Below are 27,763 nucleotides of genomic sequence, written 5' to 3' on the forward strand. Positions count from 1 at the left end.
CCAGAAACACACCGGTCGTCCACACATATGCAGCTGGGAACACCAGTAAAGCAAAGCATTGTAAGCCAATATATATGTAACGCATGTGTGCTAATGTGGAGTTATTTTGACTTTATTGACTTTACTAAGCTTAAAACAGTCTACGAACTAACAAAATACAGCCGCATTCTCCAGGGCACAAATCTTTGCGATGGCTGGCCAACAGATTTTGTTGGCACTGTGGTCGGCAAGCTCTGCACTTTCCGTAGTCAAGCCGATATGAAAGAGTGCACATCCTAGGAAATACACAAGGAGGATGGAGAGAGGAGAGCAGCACTTTCGAATGGATTTTTTTACTAAATAAATTCACGCAAACGCACTCAGGGTGGTTGAAACATGGCCAAAAGAACAGCATGCATTAACGCACTTCGCATGTCAAGCGGTGACCGCCACACCGATGTTTTCCCAGATAAAATGAACACGTCGGCCCCCAACGGCAGCTGATTATTATTTTTATCGATAAAAGCCAAAGCAAAGCAAAGCCCATATCCAGGTTCACAAAGTGAACGAGCAGTGGGCACCCACACCAGCATCATCAGAGTGGAATTGCAAACATGAAAAGGGGTGTACTATGCTCGGGAACTAGTTAAGAACGGCACTAGCTGATGTACGGTATCACTCAGCCTAAGCGACGAACCCGAATGTCAATGGGTGCATGCGTTTTGAAAGGAGATTGCTATGAATACGTGATATCGTCTACCTTTTCTCAAGTAGTTTGTTTGTCGTCGCTGCAGTAAGTCCAAGAAGTCATGGAAACGACTTGTGTCATGTTCAAAATATTCCCAGTAAGGCGCTACGTGCACCTTGCAGAGTTACATGCGGCTGCGGTGATGAGGCACAGCGGCAACTTATGTTGCCGTTCTTAACTTGTACCCGAGTATAGCAAGGGCTCTGACTGCATCCCATCCGGATCATCCACTTTCATCCAATCGCTTCGCCCCTGGTGTGTCCCATTGGAGCAGGAAGGAGCCGCTCACCGGGTCCATGGTGAACGTGGCCCGGTCAAAGTCCGCCGAGCAGCCCATCATGCGCAGCTGCTCGTAAATGCGGTCCCCCTTCTCCTGCTTCCACTTCCAGACCTCGTGCACAAAGGCGTCGCGACCAAGGTCGTGCCGGGTCTTGCCCGTCTCCCGCCACAGCTTCTTCTCCACCACCACCTGGGTGGCAATGCCCGCGTGGTCGCAGCCGGGGTTCCACAGGGTGGTGCGCCCCTTCATGCGGTGCCTGCAGGCGGAATGCAAAGGTGCAACAGGCGCCCGCTGACCCTGCATCCTTTGGGGTCAGCGCCACAACAAGTCTTCTCCACACACTGAACAGGCCACGCAAAGTGTGAATCCAATAACTCGGAACATTAAACTATGACACAGCTTTGACAACCCATGGAGACAAGGCTCCCCTCAGCCACCCTCACACCATGAATGCACCCTTCGGCAGATCATCCTTTGTCTGTCACTGTTCCCAGGCCCAATTAAAACACACTCCTGTGGTCACAACATGTCACCAAGAGCTCCGATGTGAAGGAAGTCCCTAGAAGTTTACTTTGCCCCACGCTGACCATGGGATTACACCTTTTTTTTTTTCCACATGGTTGAAAATGTCAATGCCTGCACTTTTTGCTCGCCTTACTGCTTTCAGCCCAGAGAGAGAGATCCCCTTCTATATAATGACTGTCAAGTGAGAGTAAATAAATAAATGAATAAATAAGCAAGACCATCCACAAGCGCAGTCTAAAATCAAGACACTGCCTCACTGCAAGGCCATTAACATTTATTTTTGTATCTGAAGGACCGCAGATTACTTTTTTGGAAGAATTCACGAAGTATTTATCTACACAATGTAAATCTGGGATTTCTTTTACCGTGACCTCTTCTTTAAGCAACGACTTCTTATATTTTTGAGCCAACACAAAAGTTTTGATAATGTAATTTTTTTTGTGCATATTGTTTAGCAGAGTTTAACTGGCACCATTACAACGGGTATGCGATTATTTTACACTTAGGTCTGCTGCAATACTTCCTACACCCTTATTTGCAGTTCTAAAAATATATTACGCCCCCTCGAAAAAAGATGGCATATTCAGATGGCAGAGCCAAACTGCTCACTCACTTGGCACCTCACGCATGCATGGTTCATGCTCCCACGTCCACTGTGAGAATCTGATACATATGACCTATCCCACCCCCGTCTGTCCTAGCTGCTCTCTGCACTTCCTGCTTACTGGATGCCCAACCATGCTTTCTTTCTGCATGTCACCGAACTTGGCTTCGCATAGCTTCATACTAACATATACTAGAGGAAAATTTGGTGCCAGTGTCTAGACGAGCGTGCCTTCATGTAACTAGACGAGCATGACTTTACGTAACTAGACGAGCGTGCCTTAATGTACCGGGTAGGCACGCTCCACTGGTCCTCGGCGCGAGCAAATTCTGCAGCTTCCCTGTTTTCCACAAGCCTATCAAAATGTGCTATGACACCATGCATGCGTACAAGTCCTACAAATACGATTTTCTTGAGACCCTCAATCACTGGTTTGCCTTGTGGATCCTCGTGTCCTGTTATGTAGAATTCAGTCTTTTTTTCTTTCTTTTTTTTAAAGTCCTCATTGAAACTTCATTTGCCTTTGCAAAAGGCACCTTGTATGATCAGCTGAATGGATTTCTTGATTTCCAGACAGGAAAAAGGCGGTCAAAGATCCTTATGAATTCAGGCGTACCATGTGCACCTTTAAAGCTTTGCGGATTAAAGCTTCAACGTGAACTTGCAAAAGTCGAGAGCGTCTGCCACAAATGAACTGAGTGTCTGAGCTCCAAGGCGAACTTTCATCTTTGGTGATCTAATGTCTTGTGCGCACCACAAACAGCAGAAAGGTTGGATGAGGTGAGACCAGCCCAGGGGTGAGACAGCTGAATCAAGTTTGGGAGCAGTTTTTGGAGCAGCAAAATCTCGATTTTGGAGCAGAAGAACCTTGGTTTGGAGCAGTTAACGATATTTTTTATGTCACCTTAGGTGCCCAAAAAATCCAATTTTCGGCAACTCGGGGGGAAAGAGCACTTTTTAATCGGTTTTGAATGTATATAACACTGAAACAGCCTCTTAATAAATTTTTTCTACCAGAATATCACGAGGTACCAAATGCACTACCTTTTACAAACCATTTTTAAATTCTTAGGCCCTATGTATAGATAACATGGAGTTCCGTTGAAAATATCAAGTTGAAAAACTAAGCAATCGTAAGGCATTTTTATTATCATGGGAATGCTTAAATTATTATTTTTGTAATCCCAGACTTGGCTTTAATTAAGCACAAGTGTAGAGCCACGGCAAAAGTTACGCAAAGCGAGGTGACAGTCGTCGCACCCCACTAGCTTTCCCATATCAAACACTAAGGTGCACGTTCACGATCGATCGTAATTTGAGTAACGTTGATATGTTCATCCATATCCCTTTTGGCATTAAATTTCACTTCAGATTGATGAACCATTATTACTAGCGTGCAATAATAGCCCGTCCCGCTATCGGACATTGCTTGAACATTTTGCGGCGATGTAGCCTGCGCCGCCCCTTTTGAAGTGTCGACCGTCCCATTCCCGCCGCTTGCAAGCTCGCCGTCAAAGGCAGCAATAACTCCGCGTTTTATAACAACGCAATGAGTCAGAAATTTCACTTCAAGCGCGAACCGCGCCTCACGCGAGACACGGTGAATTCGCGGGCACCGGTTGTTTTCTATGAACTCCACCTTTCGAGTGGCGCAACTTCCCGTAACAGATCAAACTAAATCTAAACCTAGCCACCCCCATAACCAAAAGCACGGTAGAAATCTGCGGAGAGCGGTCTGCCTGAACTAGAATTAACTAGCCTGAACTACGAGCAACTGCTTCGCCCGCTGGCCATGTTTTCCGATCCTCACTATACCAAGATGGCGGCGCCCCGTATACGTACGTAATGTCGTTCCGGAGATACGGCGCTCAGAAAATTGCTGTTTTGTCATTGTCATTTTGTCACCTCAGTAAACATTAGTATTTTTATACAAGACTTTGCAATGATTTTCGATGGCAAAGCTTTAAAAACATACAGAATATAACATGTGCAACCCGACATTGTGTCTTCCGAAAAAACTATTTCGGGTACCGTTTTATGCGAGTTTTTTATTGAATGATCAGTCAATTAATTTTTAGAAACAGCATCATCTTGGGGGTAATGGAAAATTATGTGGTCAGTAAGCATTTTTCCCCACTGAAACTGATGGGAGCGTTAAAATCGTTGGCTCCCAGACTGTTTTGGAGCAGTTTGGCGCAATTTTACCAATTTTCAAGCTTTTGGAGCAGCCTGGCGCAGGAAAACAAATTTGTATCAAATCTGCGCAATATGCGCAGCTGTCTCACCCCTGCCAGCCCGGCACATATACTAGAAGTTGAGCACAGGAACTCTACTTCGGAAGCTGGTGAACAGGACATTGCACTGACGAGATTCACAAAAACTGTCTCGTTGCCACACGGTCATAAAGGCACATATAAAGGCACTGCTATTTGCAAACATGTTGGGTCGTGCTTGATCGAGGTACGACGGCACAGCAGTTATCAAAACTATGCTGAATATGCTCATTCCCTCAGAAACTCCCGTACATGGAAGTTAAATGCAAAGTAGACAGCTCAAATGTAGGCCGACTGTCAATTTTTAGCCAACCAATGAGCAACGCATGCGGGCCAATGCATACAGACGGCCTAATGCATATTAAGCAGTGCACAAATGTGATGCCGGAATGTCAAGTGGAAGGATGAAGATGAAGCTGGTCGACTGGAAAGATGATAGAGGAGCAAGTTTAGCAATAGCACTACAGAAAGCCGCAACGTTTGTCTGCAATGGCGGCAGACGACGCACCGTGGGCAGCACATGACTCGACTACAGCGCCACTAGTTCTCGCACCCGCCACGCGGGCCGTCTTTTTGGCAGAGCTTTGAAACTGAGTTTACTCTAGTAACGTTGGTTGAGATGCCATGCCAGCAGCTGATCGCAGAGACCATGCTCGCAACCATTAAGTTATAATTGTCAGCTGGACGCATTCCTAGCTTACTTGCTCTGGCTTGCAACAGGATTTCTGTGGCCTTTGACGATCAAGACAACAACGGTAACTTTTTTTTTCTTTTTCAAGCTTCATAAAGCTTTTAAAATTTGGCAAAAAAAATTTTATCAGCTGAACTTTCTTGTTAATCAAATAACCTCTTCAAAGGGGCCATACAAGTTCGTTTTATTCGAAAGTTTTAGTGTTTTATAGGGCCTCAAGTGCTTGTTCGGCAGCAAACGATGCTTTATTCACTGAGAAATTAAATATTTTAAAGGGACCCTGCAACACTTTTTGTGCAGTGCAAGTAAACCTGCGCAACGTTAAGATTACACTGCCAGGAATACCCGAGCCAAATATTCAACTTGCACGTGAAGCTGTCAGCGCGCAAATCACTGTGAAAGATGCAGAAAAACCTCATGAATTCATGCTATGCCTGAATTCATAAGGATCTTTGACCACCTTTTTCTTGTCTGGAACTCAAGAAATCCATTCAGCTGATCATACAAGGTGCCTTTTGCAAAGGCAAATGAGGTTTCAATGACCGACCCCTAGCATGGCTGGCCTAAACGACGTCATTTGGGCCATGGCTGTCCTATTGGCTGTCGCTGGTCAACTTCGCGACTTATTTCTCATTTCCTGTGATGATCCGCCGTCGTCGGCGCTGTGTACCAACCTCTTCTATGCCTGAACCTGTACGCATAGTTTTGCTGCTTCATTCGTGTTTTGAGTACGTGCATAGTTTGAGTGGCGGGCTCAATACTCCCCTTTCAACGAGACCACTCGACAACAAACGTTTATTGCTTCGAAAATGCCCTACCAACCTGACCGCGCGCTTGCGAGCAGGCAGCCATGCCTGCTTTTTTGTGGCACCAGACCGGAAATAGAACCCTCTACGTTGCAGAGAAAAGGAAAAAACTCCCTGGCATGTGATATATCGAAGCCCGTCGCCGCCGAAAAGAATTCCGCGAGCCCCTTTCTGGGAGAGAGCACGTAGCTTTCGTCGCGCTGTCCGCGGTCCAGTTGAGAGGGAACAATTATGACGTGCGCCCTAGCCGTAACCGCTTGCGAGGTCTGCGTGGTGGGGTACGTTCGTGGCGCAAACGCGCCGGCGAACGAGGCGACCGCCGCACCGCTAGAGCCGGGAGGCTCGTACACGGCGGGGCCGGGTGCGCTAGCGCTGCGGCGCAGCTCCTCCTTTGCAAACATATCCGCTGGGTTGCTACGACCAAGGCCCGGAGGGCATGATCTCGTTGCAGCCCGTGGTGACGGCAGGTGGTCGCAAGAAGCGTTCCGCCCGCCGACACCGTGCGGCACGCCGGCAGGAGTGGGATGATAGCTCCCGTGACTCTCCCGCACGGCGCTTTGGTTGCCTGCTAGGATAGCGCTGCCTGGGCCCCAGAGGGGCCTGGGCGTAGTGGTGGCGGCCGACAGGCGCGGGACTGGGTAATCATACCTCGCGCTGTCGGAGTGCCTCACGCCGGCAGAAGTGGGATGGCTCCCGTAACTCTCCTGCGCGGCGCGTCGGTTATCAGGGAGATCGGCGCCGCCTCGACAAAGCTCTGGCGTAAGCACGGTGGCGGACAGCAGCGGGTCGACAGTGGCGTCCCGCAAGCCGTTACCACAAGCAATCTCGTCCGACAACCAGCCCTCAACTTCGGAATCAAGCAACGAGAAGCGGGAGTGCCGCCCTGTCATCGCAAAAAACCTTGGTTGGGCGCCAATGTGGGCTAACGTACGGGATAGCAGAGGACCCCGGCTAGCTTTGCTAGAGAACGCTACGCGCCGTACACTAGCCCTGCGGAATCCGAAGACTCACGCACGGGTTCGAGTACTCACATGCGGTAGACAGGCTCCGGCAATCCAAAGTGAGGCTTTATTGCCTGGCAGATACAGTGCATACACCAGACAACACGACTATCGCTCGCGGGGAGACAGTGGCTCCTGTCGCTCGCTCAAGCCGCTGGGCTCAGACCTCGATATCCGTCATCACGGCCGCGGGAGCAGGGGAGGCATCCCGAGGCGACCGATCAGGGCAGAATCTCTCGGCAGAGTCCCTGCGGACCATTCGCGCGTCCCGCAGGTCGGCTCGGGGGGAGAGGAGGTCTCCCCCGGCGCTCGAGGAGAGGGCGGCGAGGGAGAAGGCGACGACCGGTCCTCCTTCCCCCTCGCTCTCCGCACACGTTTGCGGCAAGCCGGTTCGGCGCGTCGCGCGGGGTCATGAAGAGGACACGACCTACGTGGCGCGCCGGCTACCCAAAATGGCGGCACCCAGCTCGCGGAAACATGTGCAGGCGAGGCGTAAGGAAACGAGGGTCCCCACAGAGGGAACAATTATGCGCGATTTCTCATTGCGCGTAGTTTCGGTAATAGCGAACGGATTTTTATAATTCTTGAGGGAGGAGATTGCTGGGGCAATAAACTTTCCCCCAAAATACATTCCAAGTAGTCGATGGTAAGTGTTGTAGGGTCCCTTTAAGTCAAAAATTCAATTCTCCCGCTAAATCGTGTTTTCGTGATGTCGACAACGACGTATTAAGATCAGGGCCTTAAAACTAAATACAGCCTGCTGACCAGGGCTGCCCCAATCTCACAGGCGCCTGTTTGATTATCTTGTTTATCGCACACTTCATAGATGGCACTGCAATACTGCTTCAGTGCCAGTGTTCACACTTTGCTTCCGGCTGGACTTCCACACCTGCCTTATATTTATTACCGTTCATACTAACCGTTTCCTCAAACGTAAGCTGTGACTCGACAAACATGGTGATGCAAGTGACCGTGCCGCTTGTGTCAGATGGTCAGTGTTGTTTCGAAGTCCAGCGTGTCCTATGGCTGTGTTAGCGGTCAGCCGGCAAAGTGCTGCCCTAACTGCTTCAGTGTTTACGTGTTCGTTCGTAACTTTAATTGTTCACCCCCCAATCCTTACTGCCATTAAAAAAATGTGCCGCACATTTAAGTGCAAACAGCTCGTTTGGCAGGTTTATAAGCCCTCCCTAATTTGCGTTTGCGTTTGCCGGCCTCAGCCAATGGACCTCTCCCTGTATGTAAACAACGTGACGTCACTAAGCGCACGTGCGCGACGGGTGGCGCCTGCTGGCGGCCGTGAAGTGAGGTGGCGGTTGGCAGAAAGCGCCTGCGCCGACGGCACGGCCTGGCCGCGCGGCGCCCGAAAGGAACGATGTGTCGTTGGTTCGGGCAGTCACTAGCTTCCCACATTGCAGGTGGGGGTCTAGCTATCCTAGCTGTGGCCGTCGCACCTCCATGCAGTTTTCCGCATCTACAACCTCCGCAACACTTTCGTTTACCGTACGGTCAACTGAACGGCGACGCTTTCGGATAATCAGTGCGCGGCAGAACAGCCTAAACGAGTCATTCTGAAGGTTGGTGCTGTTGCGACGCATCCCAAAATGTTTTTTAAGATTATTTGTGTTCGGACACATACCAAGGAAAGCTAATTTATTGTTGCTTTCGAGGTCCGCTTAAGCTAAGCGCGGTGCCTCAGGCAGCTAAACGCTCCCTGTTCTTGGTCTCTTTGCATCGCCCGGAGACAGTGGCGTACACACGATTTCATGTCGAGGGGAAAAAGGAAAGGTAAAGCATGAAAGGATTAAATAGTAAAATAAGCAGCAACGAAACAAAAATATGAAGAGCAAAAGGCAAAAATTATTCCAATAAAAATATCGCGATGATGTCGTTCTCTACGAGATTGACCGATTGTTTTGTTACCTTTACCCCAGTGAAATCTCGAAATGGTTCATCGTCATTGTGAGAGTAACATAGCAGCCACATATGGTTAGTGCGTATATCTTGCGACAGTGCACTGAAATATTTTCGGTAGTCATTATTTCATGGTAGTTAAAGTTAGTGTCCATGTACGCCCGCTGCATACGCCAGCGTCGGGAGGCCGCAACAAATGAATACATTCACTGAGTCTGTTCGCTAAGGGCAAACGTGCATTTTTCGAGTCGCGTCAGCGGCCCATCTCGCCCCGAAGGCACGATGCTACATGTGAGCACGGCAAGCATCTCAGTTTTCCGTCATCCTCAAGGCAAAATATAATTGATCAAGGTAAAAATTTATTGCACTTACAAGAAATGAATGTCGTTCGTCTTGAACAGATCCCCCTATAAGATCACACTTGTCGTTGTCGATCTGGCGGCAGGCGGCTATCGCGGATCCCTTGTCGAAACATTTATTTCGCGTCGCCTAAGCAGGTTAGGCATTCATTGTGTTTTTAATACAGTGCTCTACCTCCTCAAAACATGACAATATTTCGCAGCAAGAAAATTTCCGTCTGCCCCCTCCTCCCCCTCCCCCCCCCCTATTTCACTTGAGCAAATTTCTGCTGGTGCTGCATGATCGCAGATGGTTCATAAACAGTATCATTTCATTGCACGAATCAGCGCGGACTGCCAATGCAGACGGTATGACTGCGCTTTGGAGAACAGCTGAAGTTCGAGAATGCGAAATGTTGCTACGAGTAAGAGCAGACTATGTCGCTGCTTTGACTGCCAGCCTTTTCGGCACATAGCGCGCATCCACAACACACGCTGAATTTACCTCTGTGGGGACTCCGAAAAGTCTGATGCCACTGATTTTGCTCGCAAAATTTGGGTAGCCGAGAGCACAGCAGCCCACCGGCATCAGAAAAGCCAACACGTAAACAACAATTACACTTTTGCGCGCGTCTAATGCAGCCTCACTGCATACGCGCCGCGTGCCGGTCCGAATGTTTTGCCAACCACCCTCCCGGCCACACCCAGCACGTGCGATTTCCGTGACGTCACGGCCGCCGCGTGACGTACCCCGGGAGAGGTCCATTGCACAGCAGGCCTCATGACATCATAGGTCCTGTTGCGGTAAATGAGCAAGAAGTGGGTCGCATGGCCATTTCCTTTTATCCCAATTATGTAGCTTATTGGAGTGAAGTGTGTGTTAAAAGTGGTGTCAGTGTGATTCGAACGAGGCAATCTATCAAATGAACCAAACTTGTGTTTTGTCTGCATGGACCCTTTAACTCTTTCGGGACCGCTCCATAGGCCATCGATCACATATGATCGATGGTTTCACGAGCCTGCAGAATACAAATTTTCGCTCGATGGAACACCTAGCGACATCTAGGAGATAGTTTGAAAACTATAGTTTTCTCTTTTGTGAAGTTTCTTTTTTTATCGCCAGGCGGCAACGCATCAGATATTTTATTCTGACGGGCAGTGGTTTCGAATGTAAACAAACGTGGCGTCATACTCGCGTGAGCGCGATAAGAAATCCGCCTCATCTCGTCTCGCATATCTTCGCCTTCTACTGTGGATTTTAACGATGAGAGTGGCAATGAAGAGTCGGAATGCGGCTTTAGAGATCGGATTTCAGCTCGAGTGAGGATTCAGGTGTCGATCAGCCTGGAACATCAAATCGCGCTCAAAGGTGGGTGTTGGTTTCGGTCTCAATTGTCTCTGGAGTAGGTATGTGCGCTTGAAATATGTTCTGGCTGGTTTATATTTGTTCGCTAGGGTGTTAACTACCTATGGTGGTGATCTCCTGCCACCATCTCAGAAAGGGATCAAGTTTTCGCCGAGACGAAAGCCCGGCGTGTACCTGGCGACGACGTAGCCATGGCCCTAGTGCCAAAGAGATCACGCACAAAACAAAAAACCAGTTACACCTAGCTGCATCAAACTTTCGCGATGAAGAAACAAAGCATTGTGTTAGATTTTGTATATCCTGAAATAATTTTATTATTTTTTGATATTTTTATATTTACGCTTTTTTCTATCTTTTTCTGTTGTTTTTTTACAAAGTTCTTACTTTAAGATTTTTTCATGGTTCTATCGTCAGTGTTGAAGTAAAACTTGGTATTGTATGTCAAAGAACATATAATTAGCTGTATTTTGGTATATGCTAAGGTAGGATGGTGCCTTTGCTTTATGTAATAAAAAATTTGTGCGAGACCTCACTTTTTCGGGCGGTCCCGAAAGAGTTAAGGACCATAATTAAGATTTTAGCAGTCACAGGCACCTTTTCAGCTTGTTGACGAGCCATGCCACAACAGTGGAACAGTACTCCGCGGTATATGACTGCACAATCGCTGAAGCACGGCTCACCTAACATTATAACAGTGTCTCGGGAAATCTGCAGCAATACTAGAGTGCCAGATTTCCCCCTGTTTTAATTATAAACTCTGTGCTCGTAGCAGCCCCCGAGCAGCTGCAGACGTCACGCCGTAGTATGGTGGCAAGTGCTCGCACGCCTCTTTGCCTGCCGCTTCATGCAGGGTAGAGACATCCTTTGAGGGGCTCTTGTTGCCAATACCAGCGTTTGTAGCATTGTCTAGCTCGTACGTAGGGACGCGCCAGCAGTTGGTAGCAGGTGTCAGTTGCGGGATAGAAGTAATCAACCGTCTCTCGGCTTCCATGACCGAGCCACGTTTTTGAAGAATTTCCTGGCTATTCCAGGTTTTCCAAGCTGGTAGGCACCCTGGGGTTAGATTGGCGAGTCAGTTTGGTAAATGGTACAAGACTATGTGACATTACAAACGAGCACTGCGCTTTTACTTTCGCTGTAGCTAAGTTTTCTTTGAATGGTTCTGGCTGAATTATTGCAACGAGATATTTTTGCAGCGGCCACCATGTAGAAAGAAAGCCCAGCCTCCTGAAGAAAGCCCAGGACAGGTTAATTCCACCAGATGAAAACGGCGGCAAAAATTTAATGCACGGTTACGCAAACACTGCTGGTGCGGCACGAAACTACTCTGCGAGCAAGTGAAACGCATTCAAATGTAAGTGGTGACATGGTGGTGCCGCACAGCAGTGAAACTGAGTTGTTCTCTTAATGTTGCCCCTGACCGCACGCGACTGCAGCGACAGATTCCCCTCCGTGTATATTGGCACTCTGCATACCTCAAGCATTCCCAGCAAGAAATGAGCTCAACTCAAGCCAGCCAGAAGAAGAGGCTCACCAGCGTGTGAGGGCATCCTCGACGGCCGAAGTGAGGGCATGCCCCAAGTGCAGGCTGCCAGTGACGTTCGGTGGTGGGATGACCATCACAAAGCGGCCCCGAGGGTTCTCCGCCCGGGGGTCCCGGCCCTGCGTTCGTCGGAGGAAGAGCCCGTCCCACTCTCGCTTCAGGGCCTGCTCCACCGTTACGAAAATCACGACTGCAGATTCAATGCTACGCAAGAACAAAAGCCAGGGTTGTCCCGTGTTCCAAAAGAAGGCTTCTCTGCAAACAATGAGCAAATTAACTAGAACCTTTTCCTGCATTTCACATTTCAAGAAAAAAAAAACAGTGAAAAACCTCACACAGCAAAGTGTAAAGTTTTTGCAAAATTGCTAGCACACCTAATTATCCACTACACAGTGCAAACAAACTGCACAGGAGAGTATCTTACGTTTCACAAAAATAACAGTTTTTTGCGAAAGGTAACATACCCTACCACCCTGCACTGTATTTGAGAGGTTTTTTTCTTTTTCCCCGCAATCAATAACAGTGCACGTACAGCTTATTAGAGAGAATCCTAACACCTCAGAAAATGTCTTTGCTGTCTAAAAACAGAGTTGTGTAGTGGACCCTTTCTTCAAGTGTTCGTGCATGCCCGTGTGAACCTCCCCGACAGTGCTCCCCTGATCAACGCCCAGTGCCCATATGAACAGTCAAACCATGCCTGCAACCAACAGGAACAGATACTGTAAACAATTACTATGTTTTGCAATTCCTATTTCACTTCCTTTTTCCCCTAACCCAGACATAACCCAAACCCTATAGTCATTCATTCCCCTAACATATACAGCCACAGCAATTTCCATGCGCTCCCATAATTCACTGTTGCAAGTGAGCTCTTTTCGTACCCGCAATCGCCCATGCAACATCTTTGACTGAACAGTGCAAGGGGGCACAGGGACTAACTGAAGCTGCCATCCCCAGGCATGCTTCAAAGTGACGAGCTTTGCACAAACCACCTGCCCCTGGTCGACTGTTCTCGGTGCAACCATTGCATGTGCCCCACACTCACTCCGTATTCGGGCTTGAAGAAGTGGCTTTTCTCCCACCAGGCATACCAGGCAGCCTCGACATATCGCGGGCTGTAGGCGTCTGGCATTGGGCCCGATGTGTCTGCACAGAAGTCACCACACTCACAACTCATGGCTGGGCTCGGCTGCTGGCAGCTGACACACCCAAACAGGCCAGGGGCATAGCCAGGACGGGACGTTTCGGTGTCAGAACAGAAATTTTCAGAGCCCCGCATTCCCCCTCTTTTCGGCCTTTTATTTCACTCATGCTACTTACACGCCGGCTCAATATATTCACAGGTAAAAGTGAAGATAAAGGTGACAAAGATGAAAAGGAAAATAACTAAGATGGGACTAGCCCTCTTACTTTTCTTTATTTTTTACTAGCGATGTAAACCCCCCCCCCCCCCCCCCCCCGAAAAATTGTCTGGCTACAGCACTGCAAATGGCCGACATATTCTGCACACCCGTGAAAGAACTTGCACAAGTTTTTACACATTAGAGAGTTTTAGCATAACGGCTAGCGTACGTTAACGCTACAGCAGCAGGTTACCGGTACCCAGCTGCACAAGTGTGGAGGAGGAGGTGGAGGAGGAGGACGATAAACATCTTTATTGTTGGAAAAATTTGCATCGACTCTTTAGGAGGTCAAGTCCTCAGTCCAGGAGCTCATATGCCTTGCCGGACGCTACAGCCCGCTCCACCAGCCAAAGCTGGTCAGACAGGCATGAGCTGGACAGGGCACACCTCCAGAGCTGAGGGTTGAACAGATTCGGTTTGGGGAGAGGGTGGAAGGGGCATCCACCAACCATGTGGAAATGAGTGCAGTCTGCTCCACAGAAGATGCAGCTAGGCGAGGTTAGTACAGTTAAACACGGATGTAGTGAAAAGTTCGCAGTTTTTTGTTAGATGCAGGTTTCGGGGGAAGGCGCACGGGAATGAAGCAGAAACGAAGTCAAATTGATGGACATTAGTGAAGGTAAAGCTCACCCTTCAATCATTCATGTCAGTGAAAAACTGCGCGAGTTGTGCCTGCCACTTTCGCATGAACTTAGGCGCAACACGGCACTCCAAAGAAACAAGCTCACTTAACTCCATGTTCACAAACTTAAGGGGGCAGACTGGTCTTAGAGCTATTTTTTTTACTTACCAACCAATTTTAATGAAACTGCACTGCGTTATAGAGTTCTTTGTGCTGATTTCAAATCTGCCATTAAACCTTTTGTAAGTTGATTATATTTTGAGTTAATTAATGATTAATTGCCATTATTTTGGGTCACAGTTACAAAATAACCACTCCATACAGAATGGAAATTACCGCGTGGCTAGGCAGACAAAGGACTAAAGAATACAACATAGGAAGTACTTTTTTGATTCAGCTATTTTTGATCGTTTTACAACACAAGGAACTTCGCTTCTCCCGTGCTCTGCCAGAAATCGCTCGCAGGTGGTGCCAGTTGAACACAATAATAATTTTCCAAAGCCTCCATTTGAAAAATTTGTTTCCAACATTGTATTCTTCACACATTTCGGTATCAGAAGCAAAAAGAATTACAGTTGTACCTGCTTTGGGTGCCAAGATATCTGAGGATGAAATGCTAGCTTTGCATTGCAAGAAAAGTGCCGTTTCACCATCGAATTCTGCGCTTACTGAGCTGTAGAGTGCACTTTAAAATGCTACTATAATATAATAACAACAAAATATGGTCCCTTTTGATGAGGAAATTTACAGACTGATAGAAAAATGGCTGTGGAGGCCAAAAATGACATTTTTGAGAAAACGCTTTTTTTGACCGTTTTTCGGCCCCAAAGACCCAACTGCCCCCTTAAGTATCACTTCTGCCTTTTGACACTTTTTGGCACGTTCACGCGTTTTAAGAACTAAAGGGCGCCTTCTCGCCAACCAGATCATCTTTTCTGCACTCAATATTGTTGAAAGTGTGCTAGCTAGGATTTAAAATTGTGAGGATGTCTTGAAAAGACAAAACTTGTCTGTTTCTGGCAGCAGAACTCTTCCCCGACAAACTGATACCCCAGATAGCAGTGGAGACGCGCGACTACACTCCAACAGGCATGCCTGGCACCTGAAAACCTAAGCTCCGAACCGGCACCGCACTCACCTGTGGAAACGCATGGCAGTTCATGGTGCGGGCGAAAAAAAGAGTGAAGTGCAGTTACTCGAGCTACCTGGTGTGGTGTCGCGTTACACAAGCAAAACCAGAAGTGGCTGCTATGTTAACCACGGGACTACGCTAGCCGCTCCATTCATCGTCGGCATTGTCATCGTCATCATGACAAATTTGTCTTTAGGCGATTCTAGACATTTTTGTAGCTGCTGGCTTGTTGCAGTAGTGCTAGTATTCACTCAATTAGTGCATTTTTCCGGACAATTTTCAATAAACGCACAAAAACAATGAGTGATCAAATTAGAGAATTTGTTACATCAAGGTTAACCACCGCAACCCCTTTGTTACACAGAGTTAACAAACACATGGGCTTCAAAGGGGAATTAAAAAACTTCGTTAAATTCAGAAATTCGTACATCCAGGTTTAACTGTAGCAAACCCTTTGAGGGTGGGGAAAGGTGTTAGTTTGCAAGGCACAGTAGTGGTGTGCCTGCTCGATAGATAGGTGTCGGTGGGGTGGGGGAAGGGTGCGTCGGGCCAAGTGTAGATGATGTTGGGTAATTTCTGTGTACATCAGGAGCGGAGTAAATCTCCCCGAGGCAACGTTTTTTCCAATCCTCGTGTGGCATGTCATTTCTCGCGCGAGGTCGTGCGCCGCCTTGTTCCCTTTCCCTCCCAGATGGGCTGGAGTTCATATGATCTGGATCTGGTGCGGTAGGGGGTGGCAGAGGTGCCCCTTCAGTGGAACGAATGTGCGGGCTATAGACAAGGCATGGGCGACCGTCCGTGCAGAACCGACGCACACCTGCCCATCGGGTCCTGGCACCCGCCGCCGTAGCTATAGCGTACGCTAGCCACTATGCTAAAACCACCCTTGGGCAGTAACTAGTTCCTTTTTTCAGTAACTTGTAACTGCAACTAGTTACTTTTAAGTTAGATGTAACTGTAACACTGCTACTTTTTACACAGTAACTGCAACAGGAAATGCTGTTATAGTTCCTCGTTTTCTATAAAAAAATATCTAACAGCAACACTCGTTAAAGGCAGGCGTACCGTTCGCGCTCCCCACTTTTTCAGGTTTTCTTCTTTTTCATATCCTCTCCACCTTTCCACAACAAATCTGCCCTCGCAGTTTAGGAGAGGAGGTTGATAGGAGTATTATCTTTCCTGCAAAAGGCCGAGGTCAGTTTTTAAGGTGATTTCTTAAATCTATTCCATCGTCTTGAGTCAAGCGGAAACAAGAAATTCCCCAACACCAAGGGTGCCCGTCAACAAAAAAAGTTGACACAACAAAATGAGGCCTACACAACAATTGTTGGCATTGGAGTTAAGTGTGCCCCTGTTCAGGTTCCTTTCGTTTAGGGTTTTACCCCGTGCAATTTTGACTACCCGCATGCCTTCGTACATTTGTATTAAATAAACTCTATCATCTGGTTTGTGATAGGAACGGAAAAGTAACGACATTACGTTTTCACAGTAACTGCAACAAGTTACTTTTGGAAACTCTGTAATTGTAAAATATGCTGTTGGGCTAGTTGGTGCATATTGCTTCAAGAAAAAAGAGTGCTAAAAACCACGACAGAAAAAACGAAGAACAACGAGACAGATGCGCAACTAACAACTGATTTATTCCAAGGAAAGACAGGAGTATAAGTAGCTTGTCTACAAACACACACACACCAAAAAATCCAAGTTCTAACAAGATACGAAAAAAGAAGGTAGCCACTGCTGAAGATGACAATCACATCTTTTTACAGCATGTTGTCTAGGAACCGGTACTCATTAGGAAACAGTGATAGCGATGTTTCACTGATACAGCCTGCGCTGTTTTTCTGGATGAAATACGCTTTATACAGTTCTCGCGCCACGGTGTCACGACTTTTTCCTATAATGATTGTTGCACTCAGTCGTGGAAGGCATCCATCCATTGCCACAATCGAGGCAGTGATGGGGCAAGTGCGACCCGGTGCCATTCTTCATGGAAAGATCATATTCCCTTGGGCGGTCATTTACATATTGGCCGGTTCGTCCTATGTACACCTTACCGCAAGTGAGCGGAATTTCGTCAATGACGCCAACTCGGCAGTCCACGTACTGCACACCGTGCTTCTTTTTGCAACAACTTGTTTTTCTTTCCCCGCTGATGCGCTTACACAGGCTCACCAACTTGCACGGCGTGGAGAACAAAATAGGCACATCACATCTTTTGACCACACGCTTTATATTATGGGTCACCTTGTGCACATAAGGCACTACCTCAGGTCGCTTTTTCTTTTCTTTGGTCACCCAATGATTCGAGTGCCAGTGCTTCATTTTCTTGAGTAGCGACTCAAGACACAACTGACAGTAGATGACAAGGATAACCTGCTTCCTCAAGTCGTGACAGCTGGGCATAAAAGCTGGCCTGCATGCGGTGAATACATGATTTGGTGAGAGCACACTCTAAGCACAAAATGGCAATTGCTCGATTCACAGTTTTCGAATGAGTGGATCCAAAAGGAAGAAGCCCTGTAGTCGTGCGTGGACAGTACACCCAGCAAACGTGGTTTTCTGCTATGCAGAGGTCTATATCTAAATATCTAAGACTCTGCCCTTTCTGAAGCTCCTGCGTGAAACTCAGGCTGCCTCCTACCTTCCTAAAGGACCCTAAAACTTGCCACTTTTGTGGTAGGTTGCAGATTCCCGCTTTCTTAAAACTATCAGGTAGTCGTCCACGTATCCAAAAATTGAGAACGACGTCATTAAGAACTACGAAATTAAGAAAAAATTAAGAACTACATTAAGAACTACGTCATCGTTCAACTCATCGCACAACCGCCGGTCAAAACTGGTGGAAAGAAAAATGGTAGACAGAACAGGGGCCACACACGAACCAATGCAGATTCCCTTTCTTTGCGTGTACAGGTCTCCTGCAAACTCCACAACTGTAGCACATAAATAAAATTCCGGAAGGGATAAAAACGCGTCTACAGAGATGTAACAGAGTTACTTGTTGTGCTTAGGTAACTGTAACTGTTACTTTTTGCCGGAAGCGTGCCCATGACTGGCGAAAACTCTACTGACAAACGCTCGAGTTTCCTCCTAGACACCGTTACCAGCGATGTCACAAAGCAACGAAACCACGGGCATCGCAACAATCCCCCCAACTTTTGTCAGCGACCGCCAATCACGCAAACTACTACCTGAGATCGCAGGGGCAATGCGAAAGAGTGGCTCACGAGTTGCCACTTTTTCACATGCTCACCCAATTGCCTCGCTAAATGTCTCAAGCTTTCGCATCAAATTAACAAAAGTGTCTTTTGAACGTGCCTATCTTACAAATGAACCAAACTTGCACTTCGTATCGCATGCATGACCAAAATGGGCAGCCTCGGTGACACTTGCCTTTCTTTTCCCCAAAGGCCGTTGGCTTGTCATAGGTGATCACTTCTTTCTCCTTTTTCTCCTTGGGTTTTTTCTGGGCGATGAAAAGTTGGAGACAGGGGTCAGTGCCAGCTCATGCAACGCACAACATCAACGGAAGCCTGCTACGACTGCAAACAACCAAAGCAGCCCAACGCTGGCTTAACGATCTCGGTGACCCCCATTCTCTACAATGGCCAACGACCGCTGCGCGGTGCAGCCAGTCAGGAAAGGACGGGGGCTCAGACCTGGATCTGCTGCCCGTGACACTAGCTAAAATGAGGCAATATTTGCACAAACGAACGGACGCTCCTCATAAAACGTCTACTCCGCGCAGTTGTGCCGTAAGTTCCTGTCAGAAAGCAGCACGCGGAGCGCGCAGAATGAATGAAACCGCTCCCCGGGCCAACGATCGGCCCCGAATACCAACGCGGAGCGCAGTGCAACTCACGTCCGTTTTAGGCTGCGTGGTCTGCAGCTTCTCCTGCTTCTGCTTGAACTTCTCGAGCTTCTCCTTCTTTTTGGCCTCCTTCTTGAGCTGAACGGCACTCTTCTGAACGTCGCCCTGTCCGACGGCGTTTTCGTCTTGTGGCATGGCTGCAGCAGTCCACTCCCAGCGACAGTCTTGCCGACGCGTCAGAATCGCTGTGAAGGCACCAAAGGAAGACAACCAGCGGTGGTCAGCGGCTACAATCTGCGAGCGTGGCTAGCGTGGCACGCCGTGGCCGGAGCAGCATGCAGCAGCACCGTTAGCACCTCGGCGCTGACGCAACACCGGCCCAACCGGCCTCCGGTCACGATGGCGATTGTGACTCTGTGGGAGGGGGGAGTCTCGAATTTGGGCGGAGCAAAACCGAAAGGTTGGCTAGTTGGTTAAAGCATGTCTTACGAAAAACAGCAGCGCACAAACAGACCGGACGAAAGAAGGACGCACAACACAAGCGCTGACTTCGACAATTCGTGAAAATGCACAGCATGGGTGACCCTATTCGCACGTCGCGTGGGAACAATTTTTATTTTTAGTTCGCACGCCGCGTGCCAACAAAAAAATGTTTGCACGCCTTCGAGCCTTCGCCTGCTTCGCGACCAGGGCGGCTTGTGCTGTCCCTTTCGAATCACTCTGCTCTCTGCTTAGCATTTTCAAGCTGCCCGCATAGCTGTTGGTCAATTTGTGGTAGTAAGTAACTCAGTACTTTGTTAGTTGCAGCAATAAATTTGACTAACATATTAGCCAACATGTTGGATCCGCGGGGCCACTCGTGGGGTTGTTCTTGGTTGAATGCTTGAATTGTGTTTCGGGAAGTTCAGTGTGGAAACTTACTTATCTCCCCGGTTTACTTTTTCTTTTTTGTAATTCCGGTAGGCATTCTCATGTTGCTCCAATGGGAAAAGCTCTACCCATGTACTTTTTCTGTGCTCGATCATATATGATAATATGTATGTGACCGATGAGCAGTTCTCGGAGAACCATCGCGTTCAGCGGTCAAGTGCTGCTCATTGAAATATGCGTAGTTCTAGAAATAGATCGCTTGATACTTTATGTGAGTACAGCAGGCACGTGCAAAATACTGTGGTGATGAAAAGCAGTGGTACTACGTATTTATTTTGCATTCATATATGTGTGTTTGCTTACCAGAGAGACGAAATGCATGCCGGAAATTGCTGCACAACATCATAACTTCTCAACATAGAAGGAACTTTGGAATGTGAAAGATGGATGAAAATTTCGTGGTGTTGGTGTCAGCTTGCTAAATCCACATAACAGGCGAGCCCGCTTATAACGAACACAACGGGAAACCGAAATCACTTCGTTATATCCGCTTTTCGCTATATCTGGACAGAAAATCTATGTATACCAATGGTAACGGGAAACGAAGATTTGTTCGTTATATCCGCTATATCGTTAAAACCGGGTTCGCTATAAGTGGGCTATACTGTACTATGTTTGTGTTGATTTTTATAATAGAGGTTAGAATTTGGCAGGTTGTTTTCGCCAGGGGTGCACCGCTGCCGTGTCCTTGCGTTCAGTATTATAGAACGTACCCAACTGGAGTTCAGGGGTTTATGCAGAATTCCGATTTTGGGGGGGGGGGGGTGTCGATGGGATGTTTGGGGGGGGGGTGTATAAATCCCTAGGCAGGGTGCTTGTGGTTGTGGAATCTTTTGGGGGGGGTGTCGAAGTCCTTCTGGGGGGTGTTAGGGGTGTGTGTATAAATCCCTGCTGGAGTTAATATGCACAGGACCATAACATTTGTGGGTATTGACAGAGGGATAGGAGAACCACTTCTGCACCACATTTTAGTATCATCATCATCATCACCAGTCTGTCTGCGCCCACTGCATGGCAAAGGCCTCTCCCATTGATCTCCAATTATCCCGGTCCTGTGCTAACTGCGACCAACTTATCCCCGCAAACGTCTTAATCTCATCTGCCCATCTAACTTTCTGCCGCCCCCTGCCACGCTTGCCTTTTCTAGGGATCCACTCTGTTACCCTTAATGACCAACGGTTTTGGTATAACCAGTATTTATATAACCAGTATTTATTTTAGTATAACCAGTATTAACGAAGGACGATGCTATATGTACTACGTAGTGAAGTCCCACCGGAAATTGCTACACGATGATGATGATGATGATGATATTTTGGCTGTACCCTGTCAATCGGGTGGGTGTGCCGCGCACACGCTAGCCAGGACAAACAGAAAAAGAAATGCATGACAAACATAACGACAATAACGCGGCCCGAACGAGACACAAACATACGGCACACCAAAAAGAAACACTTGACAACACTCAGCCACATACGAGGAACGAAGAAAAAAACAAAAAAGCATAACATAACGAAGAATCTCAGAATGTACAATTAACGTCCCTGTGCTGCCGTCGCACACCAGCGTTCCAGGCGGCGCTTTGTACGCGCAACAGCGCGCACGTCACCACACCGTCGGCGTCCCCGAAGCCGAGAGCTGCCTGCAGGGTCGGAGGCGGACCACTTTCGCGGATATTGTCACAGTGTCCGAGACCTGCACAGCTTAAGATCAAGTGTTCGGCGGACTCGTCCCCCTCGCCACAAGCACGGCACACCACACTGGCCACCTGGTCATCGAACGTTTTCTGGCGCACGAGAGTACGGAGGGCTCCCGCACGAGCCTCGAAGAGCAGCGCGCTCCCCAAGCTGTTGTCGTACAGCTGGCAGCCACCGATCGAGGTCTTGTGCTGCGCGTAAACCGCCAGAGTGGGCTTTTCCCGCACAGCACGCTGCCACATCGCCTCCTCTTCCTCGCGCACTCGACGGCGCGTGTCACGTGTCCAGGCTGCGGCAGTGTCCACAGAAACAGGCTCGCGGAAGAAGCCGTACTTCTTCTCCAAGAAGTACACACGGCGCGCCCAATTTGTGCGGATGCAAGTCGCCGCCAGATACTCGAACACGCGTCGCGCCCAGCGCTCCCGATGCATGAACTGGAGGCGACCGCGGTACGGCAGCTTACTAGCCGCCTCACGTGCTTCAAAGGACGACCAGCCGAGGTCTCCCTGTACCGCTTCATTGGCCACATACCGATGACATCCTACAGCGGTGCGTCCCACTTCGCGCTGCTGTCTCTCGAGCCATTGCCGAGTAGACGTTGAGAGGCACACTACAGCATTCGCGAACATGAGAGCCAGCACATGCACCAACTTCCACAGGTCACGCACCATCAGGAAACGGTTGCAGCCCCACAAGCTTCGGCGGCGAAGAATGCACTGGCCATGAACGGCGGACTGACGCACCTTTGCCTCGTGGTGTGAGTACATGGAAGGACCGGCAGAAAGCACTACGCCCAGGTACTTATAAGACGAACACATGCTGATTTCTTCCCCGCCGAGGGTAACTGCTGCGTCTCCGCTGGTTCCCGCGAAGGTAAGAACCGCAGACTTCTTGGCGCTGAACCGGAGTCCAAGCTGTGTTACCTCAGCGAAGCAGATGTCCAGCAGGGTCTGCAATTCCTGCGAGCACTCCGCCATAAGTACCAGATCATCGGCAAATGCAAGCCCTGGCAGGCGGTATTGCTCGTCCGCCCCAGTGGTGCTGTACCTGAGCCGAAAACCGAGACCACATTGGAGCAGTTTCCGGTCAATACTTGTGGCATACAAGATATACAGAAGCGGAGAGAGCGGAGACCCTTGACGGAGGCCCCTAGTTACAGGGATTTGGTCTGACTGCGTCTGACCAAACTGCGCTCTGATGGTGTTGCCCTCGTAAACTCGTTGGACCGCCCGCAGCAGCGTTTCCGGAAGCCCGAGACGACTGAGTTTCTGGAAAAGGGGGGCATGGGGGACAGTGTCGTACGCCTTTTCCACGTCCAAAAAGCAGCACATTAAAGAGCGCTGCTCCCTGATCGCGATTTCGGCACACTGTGTTAGTATAAACAGGTTATCGTCTAGACGACGGCCTGGACGAAACCCGTTCTGAAGTTCGGTCAGGAGCCGTTTGGACTCGGCCCACCCGCTCAGCCAATCCTTGAGGGCGCCCATGAAGATGCGGTACATGGCGCTGGTAACTGTGAGGGGTCGACAGCCTTCCAGGATGTCGGCTTGACCACCTTGCTTGGGTATAAGCGTCAGCCGACCGTGATGCCACTCTTCAGGAATGGGTTCACCCTACAGAATGCCGGTAAACAGCACCGCCAGCTGTTCTCGTGTCGCTGGCCCGAAGCACTTCAATAGTCGCGCCGGTAAGCCATCCGGTCCGATGGCCGTACGAGAGCTGAGTCGAGCCAAGACACGGTCGACTGTTATGCTGGAGAACGCCCAGCGGAGTTGCGATGCTTCTAAATCAACCTCATGCGGGGGTACCCCCCTAGTAGCACAAATTGTTGCCGCAACGTTTCTGCCGTGTTGCCAATGTTGCGTAACGTTAGGCAACGTTACACAACGTGGTGACAATGTTGCCGAATGTGGGCCAACGTTGGACACATTCAGCAACATTGACTCAACGTTTACAAGCAATGTATAGGCAACGTTGCCTGTATGCACGTTTTTTCACGTTGCAGCAATGTTGCCAAATGTGGGCCAACGTTGGACACATTCAACAACATTCACGCAACGTTTACAAACAACATGTGGGCAACGTCGCCCGTGTGCACGTTTTTTCACGTTGCAGCAATGTTGCCAAATGTGGGCCAACGTTGGACACATTCAGCAACATTCACGCAACGTTTACAAGCAATGTATAGGCAACGTTGCCTGTATGCACGTTTTTTCACGTTGCAGCAATGTTGCCAAATGTGGGCCAACATTGGACACATTCAACAACATTCACGCAACGTTTACAAACAACGCATAGGCAATGTTGCCCACATGCACGTTTTCTTGCGTTGCACCATGTGGGCTTACTGGGTCTGGCTACGGGACAACAAACGACCCCGGCTAGCCTCGTTAGAGACGTTGAGCGACGATGTCAGCTCGACGCCCGGAAATGACCCATCCAAAATGCCCCAGAGAGGTACGCGGCGTCCACAAGGGAGACGCCGCGACGGGTTCGACTCACCGACACAGGCGACGACAGGCTCCAAAGGGCCAGGACGAACCATGGGGTTTATTGGCCGAGTCGTACAGTGCATAATAACGCCAAGATCGGGTTAAGAACTACACTGTACCGACACGCGTCCGATCGGGGCCAAACAGCGCCCGACCGGCCGGCGCGGCGGGGAGGAGACGAGCCGGCCGGGGGCATGGAGCGCCCCGGTATCCGACTCCCTTCTCCTGGGCGTGGGCGGCGAGGGTGCGATACGAGCCGCGACCCCTCGCGTTCCCTATACCCTATCCTCCATCTCCTCTCTGAGTCCCTGGAGCCAGAGAGGCATCCAGAGAGCTCGCGAGAGAGCCCACCGAGACCCGAGAGCAGAGAGAGCGAGAGACCCGCGAAACGTCCGCGTCGCGGTTTTAAGGCGCTGAGGAGAGGAGGCAGGTTCCCGGGCGAGGAGGAGCGACAGCGGCGGCGGGACAGTCGGTGCTCGCCGGCGCGTCGGCCCGCGAGGTTGACGTCACGAGCGCGGGAAAGCGCGCTCGTTCGAACATCGCGCTCGCGGGAGGAGGAAAGGGGATCAAGCGGATCCCCACATCCCCCCCTCCTCAAGACCCGAGCCCGGTCTGAAGGACCGGCTCGACGACTGCAGGCACAGCACATACCCTACGGGTCCCCAGCCCAAGAAGTCCGCGAATGTCCGCACGTTGGAGTCCACGCCGACACACACACGCCCACACTTCGAAGACACGACGTTCCAAAGTTCGACACGACGCCAGAGTGGTCGGCACGAGCAGGGGCCGTCTAGATGACTCGCCGGGACACCAGGGAGCCAGGCCCAAGACCGCCAGACCGCGGGGCAGGTTCACGCCGGACGCTCGAGCAACAGGCTCGAGGGTTGAAGCCGCCAGGCGTGGCTCGACCAGCTGCAGCAGGAGAGGGCCACCGGAGGTGGAAGGCACCCGCAGCTGCAGGGTGCCGTACCGGCTGAAGGTCCCGAAGAAGCACCCAGGGCGCGCTCGTCGAAGGCGCCAAGGAGGGGAGCCGCGGCGAGCGACGCCGCACGAGGCATCGTGAGGGAGTGCCCCGGGAAAGCGCTGGAGCGCCCGAGTTGCTTGGGTGTGCCATGGCCCTGGCGAGTGGCGACGTTGAAGCCGCTGGTCGATGCAGGATGGCGTGTGGCAAGGGCGGTGTGTGGTGCGGCAACTGAAGACTGAAGAAAACTGGGCTGGGGACCGAGCCATGGAACAGTGCTGCAAAAAGGGAGACGAAAGGCGAAACCCAAAACTACCTGCCGGGAACAGCGATAGGGGCGTGCAAAGGCTCGGGCCGAAAAAGCGGCCGTAACGCCGGTGCCGCGAGAAACTGGGGAGAGCTAACGGCTGCGTAGTGCGTAACAGCGGTCGCACGGAAAGTAGCCGGCATTCCCCGTTTCGCTTCGTCGGCGGCCATCCACCCCCCCCCTTCCAAAGCGTCGCTATCGGCGACGAAGGCCTGGAGGGAAGAATACTGGAACGAAGGGCGTGAGGCCCGCGTCGTTCCCTAGGCCGCCGATTGAGTGGCGTGCCCTTCTCCCGCGGTGTCTCTCCGACATCCGCCATGAGAGAGGGTCTACCTGGCGTGTCACGTGGGCTAATTGGGCCAATTCGTGGGCCCGTCGCCTGACGTGACGCGCTTCCGCCCGCCACGGAGAAGAGGGGGCAAACTCGCTGTCCAGCCGGGCGTCGCGAAGAAACCTCTCCGTGGCTGCGGCGTTGGCGCCCGCTGGCGCTCGGTAGGGTTGGTCATGGGGCGGAAACGTCGCCCCGCGCCAACGCTCCGCTCGGACGTGAGGACGCGTGATCAGGCCCGCTGAGAAAGCCAGACGGGTGAATAACGTGGTCCTTTGTCCTCATCGCGTATGCCTAGCGCTTCCGCAGGGCGAAAATGTCGCCGATCCGCGAAGCAAACAGCGGCAGCCCGAAAGGAACCGACGACTACGGCTACCGGGGTGGAGTCCCCAAGTGTACGCCGCATTTTGCCGTGGTTGCGCCTCTCGATTGGGTGCATGAAGTGGGATAACTTGCGTGATCCGGACTTCGCGCTGTGGCATGGGCGGCACGAGCGAGAAGAGAAAAGCCTCCTCGCTGTGTGCGCGGCCGGACTATTTCGCAGAGTGACTCAACTTCGTAAAAGTCTTACGGTCGCTCGCTTATCCGGCCTGCCGCGAGTCGGGGAAGCCCAATGCGGCCTCCCTAGACTGCGGCAAATCGTCACCCTAGATGCGCCTCGCGGGGCATATCGGGTGAGATTTTATCGGCAGAACTCCCATCCGCTCCTTGCAAGCACGGGTCCGAGGCAAAAAATAAAAAACGCGCTTGCAGCAGCCTGGCTGCATAGCGCACGGGACCTACCGCAACACCAGCGGTCATCAGCCTCCGGCGACAGCGTCGCCCGCTCCATCTCGGAGCGCGACTCACACAGAGCCAAACGACGTACTATTTACATATTTACAAACGGACCTTACTGCTGCGTTCGGAGGAGGTTTGTTCTGCCAAAGGCGATACCGGCGGACAACATGTGGTCCCCGGGTTCGCCTCTCGTCTGGGGATTGCCAAATTCGTGGCAGTGCTCCTTTCGACGATCGCACCGACGAACACATTCGAGCACGTGGTCGTATGTTCCGTCAGGTGCGGCGCGCGTCAGGAACTCCGGGTTAGCGACGGGGGCTAATATCCGCCGCCACGTTCGCGTTTCCTTTCCTTTAGCGCAACGGCAAGAGCGAGGATAGTGGAGATCAACTCGCTACATGCTTGGCCAGGTCGTGGAGCGGCACAACTTCGTAAAGTCTTGCGGCCACTCGCCCAGCCGCCCGCGAGTCACGGAAGTATCGTACACCTTCCTCAAACTGCGGGTGCTCACCACCGTGAAACTCTCAGGGGGAATTTCCTTCGGTGGGATAAACTTCAGCGAGAGACATTGAGCATGTAGCAGATACGAATCCGAGAAATAAAAAAAAAACACGCCTGCAGCAGTACGAGCTGCAAAGCGCTCGAGGCTGACCACAATACAAGCGGTTAGTAGCCTCCGGCGACCGCGTCGCCCGCTCACACAGAGCACGACTCACACAGAGCCAGTTAAAATCATATTTACAACACGGATCGTTCTGATCACCGGGCACCTGCTCGTCTCTGCTGGATGCAATACCGGCTGACAATGGGTCTGCTCGGTACGCGATATCGCCCGGGAATTGCAACGTTTGCACGCTTAATGCATTCCCTTCGGGGCTCGCACCAACTGGCCGACGTTCAGCACGTGGCTACGGGGCCAGTCGGGTGCTAGGCGCGTTAGGAACATTCAAGCGGCCACGGGGGCTCACGTAATGTATCCGCCACCACGTGGTGCTACCGCTCCCATTGCGCACGGTGACGTTTTCACGGGCGCAGCTTATATGGCCAGGACGCGTGGTTCGCGTATCCGCTTAAGCCAGCTGAATGCCACGTGGTCCGTCTCCACTACGAACGAACTTTTGTCGACGAAACGGTCAAACTCGTTCAGAACGTGTGGCCCGATCTCTAAGTAGTCCGTAGCACTACGCGGCGAGCGGGCCGCCGTGCTTTGGAAACACGAGATCGTAAGGCGA

The 27,763-nt window shown here is 50.5% G+C and overlaps 1 protein-coding gene across 1 annotated transcript in view; it reads right to left on the reverse strand.

The window, feature by feature from the left end:
• Nucleotides 1-19,434, reverse strand: part of LOC144179924 (valine--tRNA ligase-like) — a 71,842-nt gene extending 52,408 nt beyond the window's left edge. The window contains exons 1-5 of the mRNA XM_077708346.1: nucleotides 19,088-19,434; nucleotides 18,619-18,691; nucleotides 13,111-13,211; nucleotides 12,057-12,184; nucleotides 1,017-1,263 (exon numbers count right to left, since the gene is read on the reverse strand). Coding sequence (XP_077564472.1) covers nucleotides 1,017-1,263; nucleotides 12,057-12,184; nucleotides 13,111-13,211; nucleotides 18,619-18,691; nucleotides 19,088-19,231 — 693 coding nt within the window. The 5' untranslated portion in view covers nucleotides 19,232-19,434. The remainder of the gene's footprint in view (nucleotides 1-1,016; nucleotides 1,264-12,056; nucleotides 12,185-13,110; nucleotides 13,212-18,618; nucleotides 18,692-19,087) is intronic.
• Nucleotides 19,435-27,763: the final 8,329 nt, after the last annotated feature.

This window comes from Haemaphysalis longicornis, unplaced genomic scaffold, assembly GCF_048455015.1.
Source record: "Haemaphysalis longicornis isolate Haplotype H1 unplaced genomic scaffold, Haemaphysalis longicornis Haplotype H1 scaffold_1, whole genome shotgun sequence".
In the NCBI taxonomy this organism is placed as follows: domain Eukaryota; kingdom Metazoa; phylum Arthropoda; class Arachnida; order Ixodida; family Ixodidae; genus Haemaphysalis; species Haemaphysalis longicornis.